Below are 20223 nucleotides of genomic sequence, written 5' to 3'. Positions count from 1 at the left end.
CTGGCAACACACAAGCAGCTAGAGGTCTCAAATTGCACAAACAATTATGTTTTTACCCCCTTATTAATATATGTGCCACATGTTGGTATTAGTTGATAATGACTGGTGTAACCCTATCAAGGCCTGTCTAACCTATGCAAATTATGGACATCTGAACCTAGGGTTAGCATTTCTAACTTGCATACCTCATAAACAGATTTCAATTTTGCATGTGACATCTATCTATGACATAAAATATATAATATGTAGTAAAATCACATCTCACATATTCACAGATTCTATAAGCCCCTAGAAATCTACATTTTCCTATATTTGGCTCCGCCTACTGGCAACATACAAGCCATTAGATGTCCCAAATTTGACAAACTTTTTGTTATCATTCCCTGTATCAAAATATGTGCCACATGTTGGCACTATCTTGAATTAACTGGTGTAATCCTATCAAGGCCTGTTTGACCTATGCAAATTATGGACAACTAAACCTAGGGTTAGCATTTCTAACTTGCATACCTCATAAACAGACTAAATTTGGCATGTGACATCTATCTATGACATAAAATATATGAGATACGTAAAATCACACCTCACACATTCACAGATTCTATAGCACCCCCTAGAAATCTACATTTTCCAATCTTTGGCTCCACCTCCTGACAACATACAAGCAGCTAGAGGTCTCAAATTTGACAAAGAAGTTTGTTATCATTCCCTGTATCAAAATATGTGCCACATGTTGACATTTCATGAAATAATGGGTGTGACACTTATCTAGGCCTGTCTGGCCATATGGTAGTCTCAAATGTAGTTTCTGAGTATGTAAGGTGCATCAAACTTGCCATGGCAGGTAAGATCAGTGAAATTGGGTTTATTTCAGCACAGCACACCTCTGTGTATCATATTCAAACAAAATATGGATGTTTTAATGGTTTGTGTATGATTTAAGAACTTTTGTTGGTCAACATCTGTCAAAAACATGCTCTGAAGATTTCCATTTCTGAAGCAGTGCATAAAATTTTGTTGGTCAACATCTGTCAAAAACACCTAAGATTTCTGAAGTTTCTTGAAAAATTTTGGTTTATTTCAGCACAGCACACCTCTGTGTATCATATTCAAACAAAATATGGATGTTTTAATGGTTTGTGTATGATTTAAGAACTTTTGTTGGTCAACATCTGTCAAAAACATGCTCTCTGAACGGCCATTTCTGAAGATTTCTTGTGCATCAAAATTCCCACAGCACCTAAGATAAGTGAAATTTGGTTTATTTCAGCACAGCACACCTCTGTGTATCATATTTAAACAAAATATGGATGTTTTAATGGTTTGTGTATGATTTAAGAACTTTTGTTGGTCAACATCTGTCAAAAACATGCTCTCTGAACGGCCATTTCTGAAGATTTCTTGTGCATCAAAATTCCCACAGCACCTAAGATAAGTGAAATTTGGTTTATTTCAGCACAGCACACCTCTGTGTATCATATTCAAACAAAATATGGATGTTTTAATGGTTTGTGTATGATTTAAGAACTTTTGTTGGTCAACATCTGTCAAAAAAATTCTCCAACGGCCATTTCTGAAGATTTCTTGTGCATCAAAATTCCCACAGCACCTAAGATAAGTGAAAAACAAAATTGGATGTTTAATTTTGTGTAGCACAACACACATCTGTTTATCATATTTCAATCAAAATATGGATGTTTTAATGGTTTGTGATGATTTAAGAACTTTTGTTGGTCAAATCTGTCAAAAACATGCTCTCTGAACGGTTTCTGAAGATTTCTTGTGCATCAAAATTCCCACAGCACCTAAGATAAGTGAAATTTGGTTTATTTCAGCACAGCACACCTCTGTGTATCATATTCAAACAAAATATGGATGTTTTAATGGTTTGTGTATGATTTAAGAACTTTTGTTGGTCAACATCTGTCAAAAAAATGCTCTCTGAACGGCCATTTCTGAAGATTTCTTGTGCATCAAAATTCCCACAGCACCTAAGATAAGTGAAATTCAGTTTAATTCAGCACAACACACATCTGTTTATCAAGATCAATCAAAATATGTAAGTTTGTGATTGCTTTAAACAGGGGTTGTCCAATACAAAAAACAGCAAAGGTATGCTAATACAAAGCAGCACTACAGGCACTAAATAATCATTTACATTAGATCAGATTGTCATTGTGCAGAGTAAAAGTACAAACAGGGTTCCCACTGTAAGTCAAATGTAAAATTCTATGACTTTTCCCTGACAAAACACCTGAATTTCCATTACTTACTATATAATGAGTAGTACAATATACCGACCAATGATTTCAGAGCACTCGCATAGCAGTGTAGAGTATATAGAGTCTTTTTACTTTTTTAGAGCGGAGATGAATAAATAGGCACTGAATTAACACAGTTAGGCTACTCAAGCAAGCTGTAAAGACAATAACCAGATATACACCAATTCTGTGTGGAAATATGTTATGCATTTTGGCTAGTAGATCATAAACTACTACAACAAAATTGACTGATATTCCATGACTTTGCCCCCAAAATGAAAAAAAAATTCCCTGACTTTCCATGTCTGGAATAGACTTTCTAAAATTCCATGATATTCCAGAAATTCTATGACCCGTGGGAACCCTGTACAAAACAAAATGCAATGTGATATACAAAGTATAGACAGATGGTGCATAGGCAGGACAAGAAATATAGTGTCGTGTAGACAGTAATATGCAGTTGGTTTACAGAAGGTGGTTTAGAGTCATATACATTAGATATAAATATGGGCAGTGTATTAACAGAACATATGAGAAACAGAATAAATGATATTCAGATATGAACCATATACACAGATATGTGTAGTACGTACAGCTACAGTAACATTATAAGAGTAGTAAGAAGTGTATGTTCAGGATGGATAATATGAAGAGCAGTAGAATATGGTTATGTATAATTATAATTACAGTATGTGCATTTGTAAATAAATAACACTATGGGTGGGATAGGGTATTGGGGGCTTAGTTGATGGGTTGTCACCGGGATACAGAGCTACAGTCCAGTCGGATGACAGCTACAGAAAAGAAGCTTCCTCTGAACCTGCTGGTTCGGGTGCAGAGAGAACTGTACTTATTATTATTATTATTATTATTATTATTAATAATAATAAAGACAATAATATTTTTCAAGACCATAGAGAATGCTGTTGTAGTACTCTAGTCTTGAGGCGATGAGGGCATGGATGAGAATGATGCATTGTTGAGCTGTCTGGTCACAGTAACACAAGACCCATCCTGTCAGACTAGGCCAGAAGTCCCGTCACCGGAATGATGTAGAGGACTCTGAGACAGTCATGAGGCGCCTTTGACCAGTGGCCACAATACAGAGGACCCCTGGCCAGTCAATGAGCAGTGCTTGACAAGCATCATGTGTAGAAGACCCATTTTGCAAAACAATGTAGACACCCATCTATTCTCAGGAGCAGTCCTTCTATAGCTGGCGGGAACAGCTGCAGAAAAATTCCTGGGCTTTGCCTTGCTCCTTCCTGGCATGTCTGGTCTCACTATGTCTTTCTGCTTTGGTGATGAGCCTGACAACAGCTGACAACCTGGAAATTATAAATAAAAGTGTACATAGAAAGACATGTTAAAACATACTGATGACTAAAATTCACCTATACAACACAGACCTATGCCTTTAATATAGTGCGCCAAAGTATTTCAGGAGGTGGAACACGGCCTAATTAATGTTAATGGATTGGTTTAGGTGGTTGAATCAGCCGTCCCTTAATAGTGTAGGCTAAAATGTATCAGCTGAACAATTTGTTTCTCGGTCTACAATATGGGCCTATGTATGCCTTATGATATGCCAGAGTAAGTAGGAAAGTGGGACATGTCTTAATTGATATTAATTGACATCTAGAGGCTATAGGCTTTCAGAAAATATATGGTGTAGGTGGTCAAACAATATGGGCCTATATTTAGCACAGCAACAACCATATCTACCATAGCAAAATGGCAGTAAAAGTGATGTAAAATACCTGCCAATTGTCCTCTGTTTCCACCACTGCAGTAGATCATGATGTGAGGATGCGCTCCGTAACACACCTGTTAATGGAAGCAAGGACTGAGGTGTCAAGGCCAGCATGCTTCAGCCTCTTCAGGAAGTAAACAAATGAGTAGCCAAACAAGGACAAACAAAGCCTTGTTTACATGCTGGCTGTCTTGTAGTTTGACACCATTCTCCTTTCAGTGAGTGTTCTGTTGGAGTCATATAATGAAGTGCATCCCATACATCAGGATATCAGGAGCAAGGATCTGTGAAAACATAATTAGAGGGGAGAAAAAAAAGACATAAAGATACGTCAAGAAAACATTACATGACCATCCCTAAACAACAGCATTGGGCAAGTTACTTCAAAAGCGTAATGCATTATTTATTACTTGTTACTGTCAGTAATTTGTTACATTACAATATTACTGTCTTTTAATTGTAAGGCATTACACTACGTTTACATTACTTTCACCAAAATAACAGAAAATATGGATTTGGTGTTCTCAATAGATCTTCATGTGTTCTTCATGTGTTGTGTGCAGCTCATTACACTGCAGGAGGTGATGTGGTATGGCATAATGACTGAGCTAGGCTTAAGGCTAACAAAAGAACAATATAATGGTTGCAGTTATGGCTCATGGGACAATGTCGGTCCCAAAGGTCAAAGGTCACCCACAACTTAATATAGTAAAATATAGCCATAGTGAAATTGTATGTTGATTTTAAATGGTTCTCATCATTGCTGGTTGCCTTTCCTTCCACTTACAGTGGTGTAGACTTAATGCAAATAATTTGAGAATAATGGCTACGATCTTTGTCTGTAAAAGCAACATTTTAGTTATTCTCACTGCTTGAAATGAGAAGTGTAGCCTAACCATGTTAGATCTGTTGCATGAATGGCAGAGATAACTCAAATCCCCTTTCTACAGTCATCTAAACAAGGCAAGTCCAGGACCAGCATAGATTACTTTTTTTAATTCTTGGATAATCTTCTCTGGTGTCAATTGAGCATTTCTCAATTTTGGATTAAAAAGCAAAGTAACTTCAGTTACTGAGAATTGTACCGAGTAAAATATTACTGAAATTGTATTGGTAATGTCTTACATTACTGCATTACAGCAAAAAGCAACGCATTACTGTAATTACATTACTTTTTTAATGCATTACTCCCAACACTGCTAAACAACACTTCCTTTCTCATTGTATCACTACTGCAATTCATAGACATATATTGTATATAGGTGAGACAAGTGTAACACTGGTGTGGGTATTTATTCAAATAGGCTACTAAACTATCCACAACTTCAAGTGTCAACACTGTAGAAAGTTGGAGGAGTATTAGTTCTTATGCAGGAAAATACAGTATAGGCTACTTTGGACAAAGCTGTATTGCACTACGTAGTACACTACAGAAATGCGCTATTTTGGAGATAGAAACGTTGTTGTACTGGTTTGAGTTTTAGAAAAACGGTAGTAGCCTATAACATAATTGGTCACATGAATTACCCAGACCCAAAGAAACAAATTGCTTATTACGTAAAACTCACCTGCTTATAATTTCATGTCAAACACCATGTCAACTAATTGAAAAGCAGGATTGTATCACCATCGTTGTCCCGTAATACTCACATTTTATTCAAAGGTAGAACGCTACTGACAACTCCAGGCTTCCACGCATGCTTGTTTGTTTACACCGAAAGTATGTAAGGGTGCAAAACGAAAGTAGGCCTAACGTTGCCTACTGCCCCCCATCAATGCAGATATTTCAAATAAAAACTGAAAGTATAAAACAAATATCCTTGATTAGCCTATGTTGGATTTTGTGGAAGAGAAAAAATGGACTGTTTTAGTAGTAGTATTAGGCAGTATGCAGTCAGATAGCAGTCACCATGGGCATATTTGGATTAGCTACAGATGGATTCTAAAATAAATAAATTAGCCTACATTTGGCAGGATACTTGATATACAGGCTAAATGCAAATATGGCAATGTATTATATTATTTTACATTAACAAAATGTAGGGAAATAGAACAGACTGAAAATAAAGTAGGCACTGATCTTTAAAAAATCCTCTTTCCTGTATCCTAAATGTTGTCGTCATTCTTAATATTCATAATTGGTGCACTGGCATGTTTAACTGTTAGCTGCAGTATAATGTTAGATTATGTGTAAGTTAAATACAGAACTGACTGTGCGCCCAAATCTTTTGTTCGTGCTCCTACATTTTAACTTGGGCGCACAAGTGCTCCTGGAAAAAAATGTTAGTGTAGAGCCCTGCCTCACATTATGACTAAATGACTTGGTAGCAAATTCATTGAACAACAGCCGAGTTAATAAGTAACCTTACCGTTAGCCTTCACATTGGGACAGTAGAAACGACTGGAAGAGTTTCATTTCCTGACCTCAGACCGCATCACGCCAGTGTGAAGGGGATAACTTAATGGACGAGGAAAAATAACTATTCAAGGGTCCATAGTTTGAGAATGCCGCTGGCCTAATATGAAAACATGTGAAGCGAATGGCAAAAAGAATGGCAGATGAAAGGACCATTTTGTAACTACAATAATTTCCTAGCTGTTTTCCCCACTTTTGTTATCGCATTTTTCTCTAAGGAGCTGTATCCCAAAACGGCTTTTCTCCTGACGTTAGGGAAACGACGAAGAGTCCTGTGATCGGTTGCTTGCTGTCATGTGACCAGAGGTGGACAGTTCCTTTACTTAATTTCTTTACCAACAGAGTAGTTTGTCAGTCTGTTTCTTTTCAGGATACATGTAATTTATAACAAACTAGTACATTTCCACGTGACAGACAATTGATAACTTAAATCAGTCATAACACCTCCCTCCTGGGGGACGGGCCAGACATAATCTGACTTTAATGGGCATTAGTAGCCCAGATCCAAATCTCAATCCTAATCCAGATCCAGAGGATCAATACCAGGTCCGGCCAGCTGTTATTGGTAGAGGATCAGATGGACGCATAGCACCACAGCATGATAAAATCATACATACTACCAGTCTCACGCGTACTTCATAAATCATTTCAACTTCAGAAAACCCGTTTAGACATACAGGCTTCATTTCAATCAGCTTTTAATAAAAACAGTAATAAGAGGTCCTGGAGTCCATAATCTGAGCTGTAATGTTCATGTCACCCGGGTCATCGTGATCGGTCACATAAAGTGCGGTGGTTGGTCCAGGGGGAGTCTCCGAACACGTTGGTGTAGGAGGCCTTGAGGTAGTGGACGTAGCTCTGCAGGCTGCGGTTGGTGCTGTCCGACTCCTCCAGCTTCTTCTTCAGCTCCTCCAGGCGGCCCTGCATACGACGCTCCATCTGAGAGAAGGAATGGAGGACGAGTGGAGAGGAGGAGGAGAGGATAGGGGAGGAGGAGAGGAAAGGGGAGTAGGAGAGGTAGGGAGGAGGAGAGGAGGTAAGGATCGGGAGGAGAGGATAGGGGAGGAGGAGAGGGGAGGAGGAGGAGGAGAGGAGGTAAGGATCGGGAGGAGAGGATCGGGAGGAGAGGATAGGGGAGGAGGAGAGGGGAGGGGAGGAGGAGAGGAGGTAAGGATCGGGAGGAGAGGATAGGGGAGGAGGAGAGGTGAGGGGAGGAGAGGACGAGGACGCAGAGGAGAGGAGAGGAGGAGAGGAGGACAGGAGAAGAGGAGGACAGGAAGAGGAGGAGAGGAGAAGAGGAGGACAGGAGAAGAGGAGGACAGGAAGGAGGAGAGGAGAAGAGGAGGAGAGGAGAAGAGGAGGACAGGAGAAGAGGAGGAGAGGAGAAGAGGAGGACAGGAGAAGAGGAGGACAGGAAGAGGAGGAGAGGAGAAGAGGAGGACAGGAAGGAGGAGAGGAGAAGAGGAGGGAGGAGAAGAGGAGGACAGGAGAAGAGGAGGAGAGGAGAAGAGGAGGACAGGAGAAGAGGAGGAGAGGGGAAGAGGAGGAGAGGGGAAGAAAACACACGAGAGAATAGGAGGAGAGGAAAGGAGTAGAGAGAGGTTGAGAGTAGAAGAAAGCCATTTGGAGGAGAGAAGACGAGAGATGAAAGGAGGGAAAAAGGTGAGGAGGGAGAAGGAGGGAGAGGAGAGTTTACTATTTACATATTTTTATTGCACTCATTGGTTTACATTACTTATTACAAAACATTTATTATTTATTTACATTAATATTAAAACATTTATTTATTATTTATTACAAAACACATTATTTATTTAATATTTATGACAAAATGACATTTGACACATTTACATAAATGATGACATTTATTTATTTATTTACTTAAACATGATTTATTTATTACAAACATTTATTATTCATTTACATTAATAAACATTATTATTTATTTATTATTTACGCTATTATTTTATTTTCATTATTTTATTATTTACTGTTTATTATTATTAAAATCATTTATTATTTATTATTATTTACATAAGCCACATGCCATTTATTTTTACAAATTTATTTATTATTTAATATTAAAATTTATTTTATTTATTTATTTACATGACATAAAAAATTATTTATTTATTTATTTATTTTTATTACATTAAAATGACATTACGACAAAACATTTATTTGACATATTATTAAAACATTTATTATGATGACAATGATGACATTATTATTATTAAAATTTATTTATTATTTACATAAAATGATGATGATTTTTATTATTTATTTTATTATATTATAACATTTATTATTTACACTTTATGATGATGATGACATTTTATTATTTATTTATTTATTACAACATTACATGACATGACATTTATTTACATAAACATTAATATTTACTATTATTTACTATTTATTATTTACTATTACAGCCATTTTATTATTTACATTATTTACACATTATATTAAATTTATTTATTTATTTTATTTTAAACATTTACGACATTATTATTTACAAACATTTTTATGCTTATGCATTAAACACATAAAATGCATTTTATTACTATTATTTATTACTAAAACATTCCATTATTTATTTTTATTTTATTTATTTAATATTTATTTTGCCTATTTACACAATATTTATTTATTATTTATTATTAAAACATTATTACATTTATTTTTATTGCACCATTTTATTATTATTTACATATTTATTATTATTATTTTATTTATTACAAACATTATTTATTATTATTATGTCATTATTTTTTAATATGCTTATTTATATTAGATAAACACATATTTATTATTATTAAAATGATGATGATGACAAATATGATGACATTTAATATTAAAACATGATTTATGATGAAATGATTTATTATTTACACAAACATTTATTTACATGCCATTATTTACAAAATGATGCATATTTTATTACAATGACATTAATATTTATTTACGACATTATTTACATGACATAAACATTTACATGGATATTAAACGATGACATGACTTACACACAAACATTTACATGCATATTTTATTTTATTAATATTTACGACACAAAATATTTACATTACTTTTATTTACACAACACATTTACATAAACATTTCATTATTACTTAATATTATTTACATAAAACATGCATTTACATATTTTACAAATTATTTTATTATTTACACATAAAACCTATTTATTTATTTATTTATTACAGCTCATTTTACACTATTTTACATGACATGACATTACTTAACATTTACATGCATATTATTTAATATTTATTTATTACACATAAAACATATTTATTTACACATAAAACATATTTATGCTTTTATGGATGCCTATTTAATATTATTACATAAATACATTTATTTATTAAAACATTTTATTACAAATTTATTATTTACATAAAACATTTAATGCTTATTATGTACAAAATGATGACATTATTTACATGACCATATTTATTTTACATGACATTAAAACATATATTATTATTATTTACATAAACACATGCACATGCTTATTATTTTTATTAAACATGCATATTTATTTTACAAATGACATTATTTACATGTTCTATTTTATTTATTTATTTTATTATTATTATTATTAATAAACATTTATTTTATTTAATATTTTATTATTTTATTTACTATTTTATTTACGGTTTATTATTATTATTTCGGCCCGAGGCTGCTGTCACCAACCGGGATGCATATAAACATCCACACCTGTTTTATTTGCCACGCGATGAGCCATTAAATGATGACATGACAAAGATGACTTACAAATGATGATGACATGACATTATTTATTTAATATTTAATATTAAAAACATATTTATTATTGGTTTACATGACATTTACAAACATTTATTTACATGACATGACATAAAACATATATGGTTTACATGCCATTATTTTACAAATGATGACATGACATAAAATGATATTATTTACATGATTATTATTTAATGATGATGACATAAAACATTATTTTACAAATGACATATTATTAAAACATATATTATTTATTTACATGCTATTATTTTATTAAATGACATGTTTATTACATAAATGATGACATATTACATGACATGTCATAAAACATATTTATTTACATATACCTGATAAACATATTTTATTTACTTATTTTATTATTTATTTGCTTCATAACATATTATTGCTTTATTTATTTATTTATGACATATATGACATATTAAAATATTTATGATACATATAATGATGATGATGCATATTTAATTTATTTATTATTATTTAATATTAAAAACACAAAACATTTACACATTAAAATTATTTATTATGCTTATTTATTTTTAAACATTTTTATTATTTATTACATAAAATTTATTTACTATTTTACATTATTTATTTACATAAACAAAACACATTATTACACCATTATTATTTTTATATTTATTTATTTTTACATTTACTTGCCCATTTAATATTTACGCCATTTATTTATTTACTATTTTTTATTATTACATTATTTACATTTACATTAGTTTTAATATTACTTTACTACCACATTAATAAAACATTATTTTATTTATTAATATTATTTTACCTGCTACATTAATAAACATTTATTTATTTATTATTGTTCTATTTTATTATTTATTATTATTACCCATTTATTTATTTATTTTACACACACATTACATGTTTTACATTTACATTACTTATTTATTAATTATGCTTGTTTTATTTACATATTAATAAACATTTACATTTACATTTACATTTATTATTTAATAATTATTTTCTTTTATTTACTTTATTATTTACATAACATTTATTATTATTATTTAATATTTACACTATTATTTATTTATTACAACATTAAACATAAACATTACACATTTACATAATATGCATTATTAAAACATTATTTTATTTTTATTATAAATGAATAAATATTTACATGTACCTATTTTATTTATTTATTTTATACATTTATTATTTACACATTATTACATGCTTATTTTTATTATTTACAAAACATTTATTATTAATGCTTATTTTATTTATTTTATTTACATTTATTTACTATTTACACACCATTTATTTATTATTTAATATTTTAATAAAATGACATATTACACATTAAATGACACACATTTTAATACATTTTACATATTGACAAACACAAAACATGACATTATTTATATTTAATAATAAACATTTACATTTATTATTATTATTTACAAAACATTATTATTTATTTTACAAAAATATTTTAATATTTACATACAAATGATGCATTATTTATTTTTATTATGCATTTATTATTATTACAAAAATATTTATTACTATTTATGACCATGCCATTTATTTATTATTACAAAACATTTACATTATTATTTATTTACACACACCATTATTTATTTACTAATAAAACATAAAACATAAAACATTATTATTTAATATGCATATTATTACAAAACATTTATTATTAAACATTTACACATGACATGATTTATTAAACATTTTATTATTTACATATAAATGATGATGATGATGCATTATTTATTTAATATTATTATTTACTTACATGCTTATTATTTTATTATATTTTACAACATTTATTATGATGATGATGACATGATGCATTATTTATTATTGACATGCATGACATGACATTTACAAAATGATGACATGACATATTAAATGAGATGATGATGATGACATGCATATTATTACAAACATTAAATATTTATTATTATTTATTTATTTAATACACAAAACACATATAATGACATTTATTACATGCATGACATGCATACACGATGACATTATTACATAAACATGATGATGATGACATGATGCATATGACATAACATGACATATTTACATTTACACTTTATGATGATGACATTTACATGTTTTATTATTTATTATGCATGACATTTATTTTATGCTTATTTATTTACATAAACATAAACATAAAAACATATTATTTATTTACATGACATATTACAACATTTATTATTAAAATATTTATTTTACAAAATGATGCTTTATGATGCATAAATGATGACATTTTTACATAAATGATGCACATTATTTTATTAATATACACATTAAACATGATGACATTTATTATTAAACATGATGATATTTACATGCATATTTTTATTATTTATTTACATGAACATTTACATGATGCTGATGACATTATTTGATGACATATTTACATACATTTATTTATTGACACATGATTTATTGCACGATGCACATTACAACAAACATGACGATGATGACATTTAAACATATTTACATAAACACAAACACACATTATTTTATTATTTGTTTCATTATTAAAAATATTTATTATTTACATAAACACATTTATTATTTTACATTTATTTACATGCCATACTTTTGTTCTATGCACATACCATTTACATTATTTATTATTATGTTCAAACATATTTTATTATTTACACGATGCTTTATTATATTTATTTATGCACATTATTTAAGCCCAATAAACATTATTATGATGCTTATTTACGATGACATGACATTATTTACATTTAACATTATGATGCATAAAACATGCATATTTTACTATTAAACATTTTATTTATTTATTTAATATTTATTTATTATTTACAAAACATGTTTATTTTATTATTTATTATTTATTTATTATTATTTATTATTAAACATTAAAATATTATTTTATTATTTACATAATATTTATACATTTATTATTATATGCATTACTACACATAAAACATGCATGTTCATGATGATGACAATGATGCATTATTATTATTAAATGATGATGATATTTTTATTATTTATTATTTACACATCATTTTATTATGATTACTACCGTATTATTACGCCATCATTACATATTGTTTATTAAGGAGATACCGATATACAATATTCACAACGTATTTACACAGACCCACATCTGTTTATTTAAGCGCGATGATGATAAATGATGACATGATGACATTATTTATTTATGATGATGACATGCTGATATTTTTATTAAATACATAAATATTTACTACGATACATGATGATATTATTAAATATTTTATTATTTATGACGATGATATTAGATAATATTGGCATGTTTATTATGACACTATGAGCGATGATGATGACATATTTTGCCGATAAAACATGACATGACATGGTTTATATACCGAGAGCGTCGTCCAACGATGGCCATGCTCAACTACATCTGTCGATGGCGCGATGATGACAATGATGACATTTATTACGATGACATGATAACGAGAGCGCGATGATGCATAACATAATGATATTTATTTATGCATATGATGACATAAATATTATTATGACATTACATACATGACGCATGATGACAACATATTATTAATACAACACATGACATCTATTACACAGATGATGATGATGACGGTTTATTAAATGATGACATGACATAAAACATTTTATGACATTTATTTATTTTATTAAACGCATTTTAATCATGACACATAAAATTCCAGATGACGATGATTTTATTATTTATTTATTTATTTTATTTACACATGACATGACACAAAACACATTTAATACACAAACATTACTTATTGACACATTTACTTATTTAATATTTACTATTACACAACACACATTACGCCATTTATTATTTATTTATTTTACATGCATTTAATATTTATTACTAAACATTTACTATTATTTTATTTATTTACTAAAAACATTTTACATTACACAATGATGCATTTATTTACTTTTAATATTTATTTATTATTATTAATAAAAACATTAATATTTATTATTTTTACTAAAAATGATGACATTTATTATTAATGTTCATTTTACATTTATTTTATTTAAAACACATATGTTCATGTCACACACATTTACATTTATTATTTATTAAAACATGACACATAAAACATTTATTTACATGCTTATTATTTACAAATGATGACATTTAATACATAAACGATGACATTTATTTGGCTATTTCTTTTTATTATTTATTGGACAAGTTCAAAAACATTATTTATTATTTACACTCATTATTTATTTATTTATTTATTTTAATATTTACTTGCCCATTATCAAATATTTATTACGACGCGACATGATGGCATTACGACACATATATTACATGCCATTATTTTACACGATGCATATTTATTACATAAATGATGATGATGATGACATGATGCATTATTTACATAAAATATTAAACATTTTACATGATGATGATGACATTGATGAGACACATTGCTCATTAAACATATTATTGATTATTATTTACACCATTTAATAAACATGATATTTACATTATTTATTATTTTGATGACATGATATTTATTATTTATTATTTATTATTAAAGATGATGATGACATTTACATGCAAACATTTACTATACATTTATTTTATTGCAAATGATGGAGAGCATATATTGTACGATGATGATGATGACATATTTATTTATATTACTACGACGATGATGATGACATTTATTTATATTTATTGCTTTTATTGCACCATTTATTATGACATGGTTTACATACCGACATATGTTCCCACCCCGATGACATAAACATCCGGCGACACTATACGATGGTTTATGATTTATTAACATTTTATTATTTACATGCAGCTATTCATACATGAGCCACATTGTGCCATGCATTTATACGGTATTACAACATTTACATGATGACATTTATGACGATGATGATGATGATATTTATTATTTATTTGCCGACAGTTCGACATACGACATTTGGTTTACATATCGATACGGGCAATGTTCACCCGGATGACATATCCATAATCTGCCGCCATGATGACAAATGATGACATTATTTATTTATGACATAGCCATTTATTTATTTATTATTATGATGACAAAACATTATTATTAAATGATGCATGACATGCATTATTTATTTACGCGACAACATTTACATGATGACATGCTACGATGATAACATTTACTATTGTACCATTTATTTATTTATTTATTTTATTTATTATCACATTTATTTATTATTTACACGATGATGATGCATTTACGATGCATATTTTTATCTGCCTATTGGAAACATATTTTATTACAAAACATTAATATTTTATTTATTATGATGACAACGATGACATTTACATTGTACGATGATGATGATGGCATTATTTACACTCCATGATGATGATGATGATGATGATGATGACATGACGGTTTATTTATTATTTATTTTATTGATGACATTTATTTACAACTTTACTTACTATTTACACACATTACTTACACACATTATTTTAATGTTCATTTTACGACACATTACAAATGATGATGATGATGACATTATTTACTTACACAAAACATTTACACACACACATGACATATTTATTTTTATTTATTTATTTTTTATTTACTTGCCTATTAAAACATTTAATATTTATTACAATATTTACATTTAATATTTATTATTTACAAACATTTATTTACACTTATTTTTATTTATTTATTTTATTATTTATTTACATTATTATTAACACATTATTTATTATTATTTACATTACATTTAATATTAATATTTACATTATTTTTATTAAAATGATGCACATTTATTAATACCATTTATTTATTTATTATTTACTTACACACAATATTTATTATTATTATTTACACCTATTTTATTATTTTACTTATTTATTTTATTTACTATTTAAACATTTAATATTATTTACTTGCCCACACATTAATGCACACACACACACATTAGCACATTTACATGACATGATACATATTTTATTTATTTTATTATTTATTTATTTATTTATTTATTATTTTATTTACACAACATTTATTATTTACATACTATGTCATTTATTTTTAATATTTTACATTTACACAACATTAATACATTTACTTACTAATAATATTTACTTATTATTTATTTTATTTTTACAAACATGACATTATTAATAAGTACTCATGACATTATTTTGGCTTACGACATTTATTACAATTATTTACACATTTACATGATGACATATTTACATGCCATGATGACAAAATGATGCATATTTATTACAAAACATATTTCATTTATTTATTTTACATTTACTTTATTATTAAACATTTACATACATATTTATTAATTTATTATTTATTTTACTTTACATTTTATTTGCTTGTCTAATAAAATATTTTATTATTTATTTATTTTAAATGACAAACACATTATTTATTATTTATTTTTATTATTTATTTATTTAATATTATTTATTATTATGCCATTGTTTATTATTATTTATTTATTTTAATATTTTACATATTTATTATTTTTAATTTATTTTTATTATTTTACATAAAATTTATTTTATTTATTTATTATTATTTATTTACACATAAAATATTTAATATTTATTTATTTATATATTAATATATTATTATTATTTTACATTTATTTAATATTTATTTATTTTACAAATGATGACATTTATTACAAATGATGCATTATTTATTTATTTAATATTTTACATAACATTAATATTTATTATTTATTAATCTATTTTTATTTATTTTTATTTATTTATACACATTGCCCATTAAACATTATTTATTTATTGCCGGAAGAGGAGGAGAAGGAGGAGGAGGAGGAGAGGAGGAGAGGAGGTGAGGAGAGGTGGAGGGAGGGAGGAGGTGGAGGAGAGGGAGGAGGAGGGAGGAGGAGGAGGAGGAGGAAAGGAGGAGAGGAGGAAAGGAGAAGGAGGAGGAGGAGGAAAGGAGGAAGGAGAGGAGGAGGAGGAGGAGGAAGGAAGGAGGAGGAAGGAGGAAGGAGGAAGAAGAGGAGGAGTGAAAGAAGAAATGAAATGGAACAAACAGAAAGATGGAAGGAGGTGGATAGAAAAGGGAAGGAAGTGGTGGATCAAGGACCATTCATTCATTCAGCCAGGATGGATGAGGTTAGGTGAAGGAAGGAAGGGTTAGGTGGATGTGGCTGTGTTGTGGTTGTGGTGAGGTTGTGTTGTGGTTGTGGTGAGGTTGTGTTGTGGCTGTGGTGAGGTTGTGTTGTGGTTGTGGTGAGGTTGTGTTGTGTTGTGGTTGTATTTTGGTTGCGTTGTGGTTGTATTGTGGTTGTGTTGTGTTGAGTTCAGTCACCTCGTCCTTGCAGCGGCGTAGCTGGTTCATCTCAGACTTGGCCACGTTCAGCTGGGTCTCCAGGTCCAGGGCTTTGGCCTGCACCGTCCGCTCTTTGGTCAACGCACGGTCCAGGCTCTGCTCAACCTGCTCATCACCACACACCAACAGAATGATGGACGGACAGCACAATAGACAGATCGTTAGCATGCGCGGTGTAAAGGCGTGCGCTGCTGGTATGTGTGTGTGTACAGTATGTGTGTGTGGTGTACAGTATGTGGCGCTGCGATCTCACCCTGTCTGTGCTCTCCCCCGCTTCTCCTCCAGCCTGCAGAGGAGCTCGTCTTCCCATTCTCTTCTCCTCCAGATTCCTGCTGTGAGCTCCTCACCCTCTCGTCACGCTTGGACAGCGTCTCCAGCAGCTCCCCACTCTGCCTGTTGGCCTCCTGCAGGCGCCTGTCAGCACACACACACACGCACACATGAACACACACACTCTTTATATTACCATCATACATGAAGGAAAACTGTTTGCTGGTACTTATGCATCACCATGCGAAAGACATTAAAACCACGAGTCATCGCTTCGCTAATTCAAAGTAGTTGTTAGAAAGTGGCTAAAACATAGATTATACAACTGTCTGTATCCTGAATCTAAAGCAAGCATCTTCATGGCCCACTGCTTACAATTCCTTCGCTTGTGTTTTTCTAGAAAGCAGGTAGGCTAATCCAGTGGTCAAACACCACGATAAGCATGTGCGAAAGTAATACAAAGTGATTTTATCGAGGGAGCTCCAATATAAGTGATATAAGGCTATTTAATCATAAGTAATGACCCAACGGTGAACCTGAACAACTTACGATTGGTGCAGCTACTTTGATCCAAACAAAAACTTTTCAAAATGACTGGCACAGCTACTTTCTGTTATTTTTTTGTTTTGTTTTATTGACTGTGCACCTCTGCATTTTAATCATTCGCAATGACATCCATATGACGCCCCCTCAAATTGAGCTAGACCGGCCACGAATGCGTGTGAATCCTGCTTGTGCTATTGCTATTGCCATTAGGGATCGACCGATATGGTTTTTTCAGGGCCGATACCGATATCAATTATTACCAAAACAGGAGGCCGATAACCGATATGTAAAACCGATATGTCAGTTGTCAAAACGGGGGGGTAGGTAGTAAAGGCGATATGCTGCAAAAAATTAATTCAAAAGCATTTAATTATGCAAACTTTTCTTTCTTCTTTTGATACACAATTGTGTATCAACTTGCATTACCGGTACTTGCAAGTGTAAATCCTGTGTATCATGTTAATCCAAGAGCTAAGTGATAGCAATTATTTTTCATAGACTAGGCCTACACAATGGATAAGTGCTTGTTAAAGGGACCTGTCACCAAGAGGATGCTTTGCCATCGTGTGTGTGAGTGCACGAGAGAGGGAGAGGAAGAGGTGCATGCGTGAGGGCAAGTGTTACGGTTGAATAGTTTAACAAAACAGTTTTAAAATAGTTCTTAGGCTATTTAAGTATGCAACTTGTGTCCATGTGTAGACTACAAGCTACACTTTTTGAGAGCCTAAAGCTCAAGACGCTGATTTAGTTCAGGTCGGATTAAATTACGGCTGGCCCTGGGTGCATGTTGTCTTTTCTGACAGTCCGTTTCAAAAAGGAGCAATTAGACTTTTGACATTTGCTATCGCATAATTTAGGACTTGTCTCTGTACTATGTCCGGCCGTGGTGTCCGTTATTCACAATTAACTAACGAGGCGGAGGCAGAGAACTCCTCGACCGCGCAGCACCCGAAGTTTGTAGGCTAACTAGTAAAACAGTAACGCATCAATCGAAATTAAGCTAAATGAAGGAAGTGGGTGCTTTACTTATTGATCCGGATCAAAGAGACAATAGCTTACAAAGTGGTGAATTTGTAACTTCACTGTAGATGATTGTGATTCATTGCAACTTCAGCAATGTAGGCTACCTTCCTTACCTTCAATAGCAATTATCGGCCTGGCCGATTATTAGGGCCGATATTTAGCATTTTTATAATAATTGGTTATCGGTCATTTTTCCAATCGATAAGCCGATATTGAAATGGATAAAGAAGCGAAACACGCTACTTTGTCTTTAAAGCGTCCTCTCACTCCCTGCATTTGCTACTCTGTGGTCAAGAGCATTGTCCCTACTTACTACCGTCTGATTTGTTAGTTATACGAATGCAGCCAATCAGAATCAAGGAAATGAACACGAACAACGTTTAGGATTCTCACTGAGACAGACTGGGCTTCAGCTGTAGCCTACGGAGGTAAGGAAGGTAGCCTAGATTGCTGAAATTGCAATGAATCACAATCTACACTGAAGTTACAAAAACACCACTTTGTAAGCTATTGTCTCTTTGATCCGATCAATAAGTAAAAGCACCCACTTCCTTCATTTAGCTTAATTCCGATTGATGCACATTACTGATGCTGTTTACTAGTTAGCCTACAAACTTCGGGTGCTGCGTGTTGGGAGTTCTCTGCCTCCTCACCGCTAAGTTAATTGTGAATAACGGACACCACGGGCGATATAGTACAGACAAGTCCTAAATTATCACGATAGCTAACGGACTGTCAGAAAAGACAATATGCACCCAG

The 20223-nt window shown here is 31.0% G+C and overlaps 1 protein-coding gene across 1 annotated transcript in view; it reads right to left on the bottom strand.

The window, feature by feature from the left end:
- Window positions 1-7195: 7195 nt before the first annotated feature.
- Window positions 7196-20223, bottom strand: part of LOC125295305 (outer dense fiber protein 2-like) — a 40086-nt gene continuing 27058 nt past the window's right edge. Inside the window, 4 exon segments of the mRNA XM_048244570.1 lie at window positions 7196-7369; window positions 17605-17730; window positions 17879-17953; window positions 17955-18039. Coding sequence (XP_048100527.1) covers window positions 7196-7369; window positions 17605-17730; window positions 17879-17953; window positions 17955-18039 — 460 coding nt within the window.

This window comes from Alosa alosa, chromosome 5 (assembly GCF_017589495.1).
Source record: "Alosa alosa isolate M-15738 ecotype Scorff River chromosome 5, AALO_Geno_1.1, whole genome shotgun sequence".
NCBI classification, from domain to species: domain Eukaryota; kingdom Metazoa; phylum Chordata; class Actinopteri; order Clupeiformes; family Clupeidae; genus Alosa; species Alosa alosa.
This window is presented reverse-complemented; position numbering and strand designations above follow the sequence as displayed.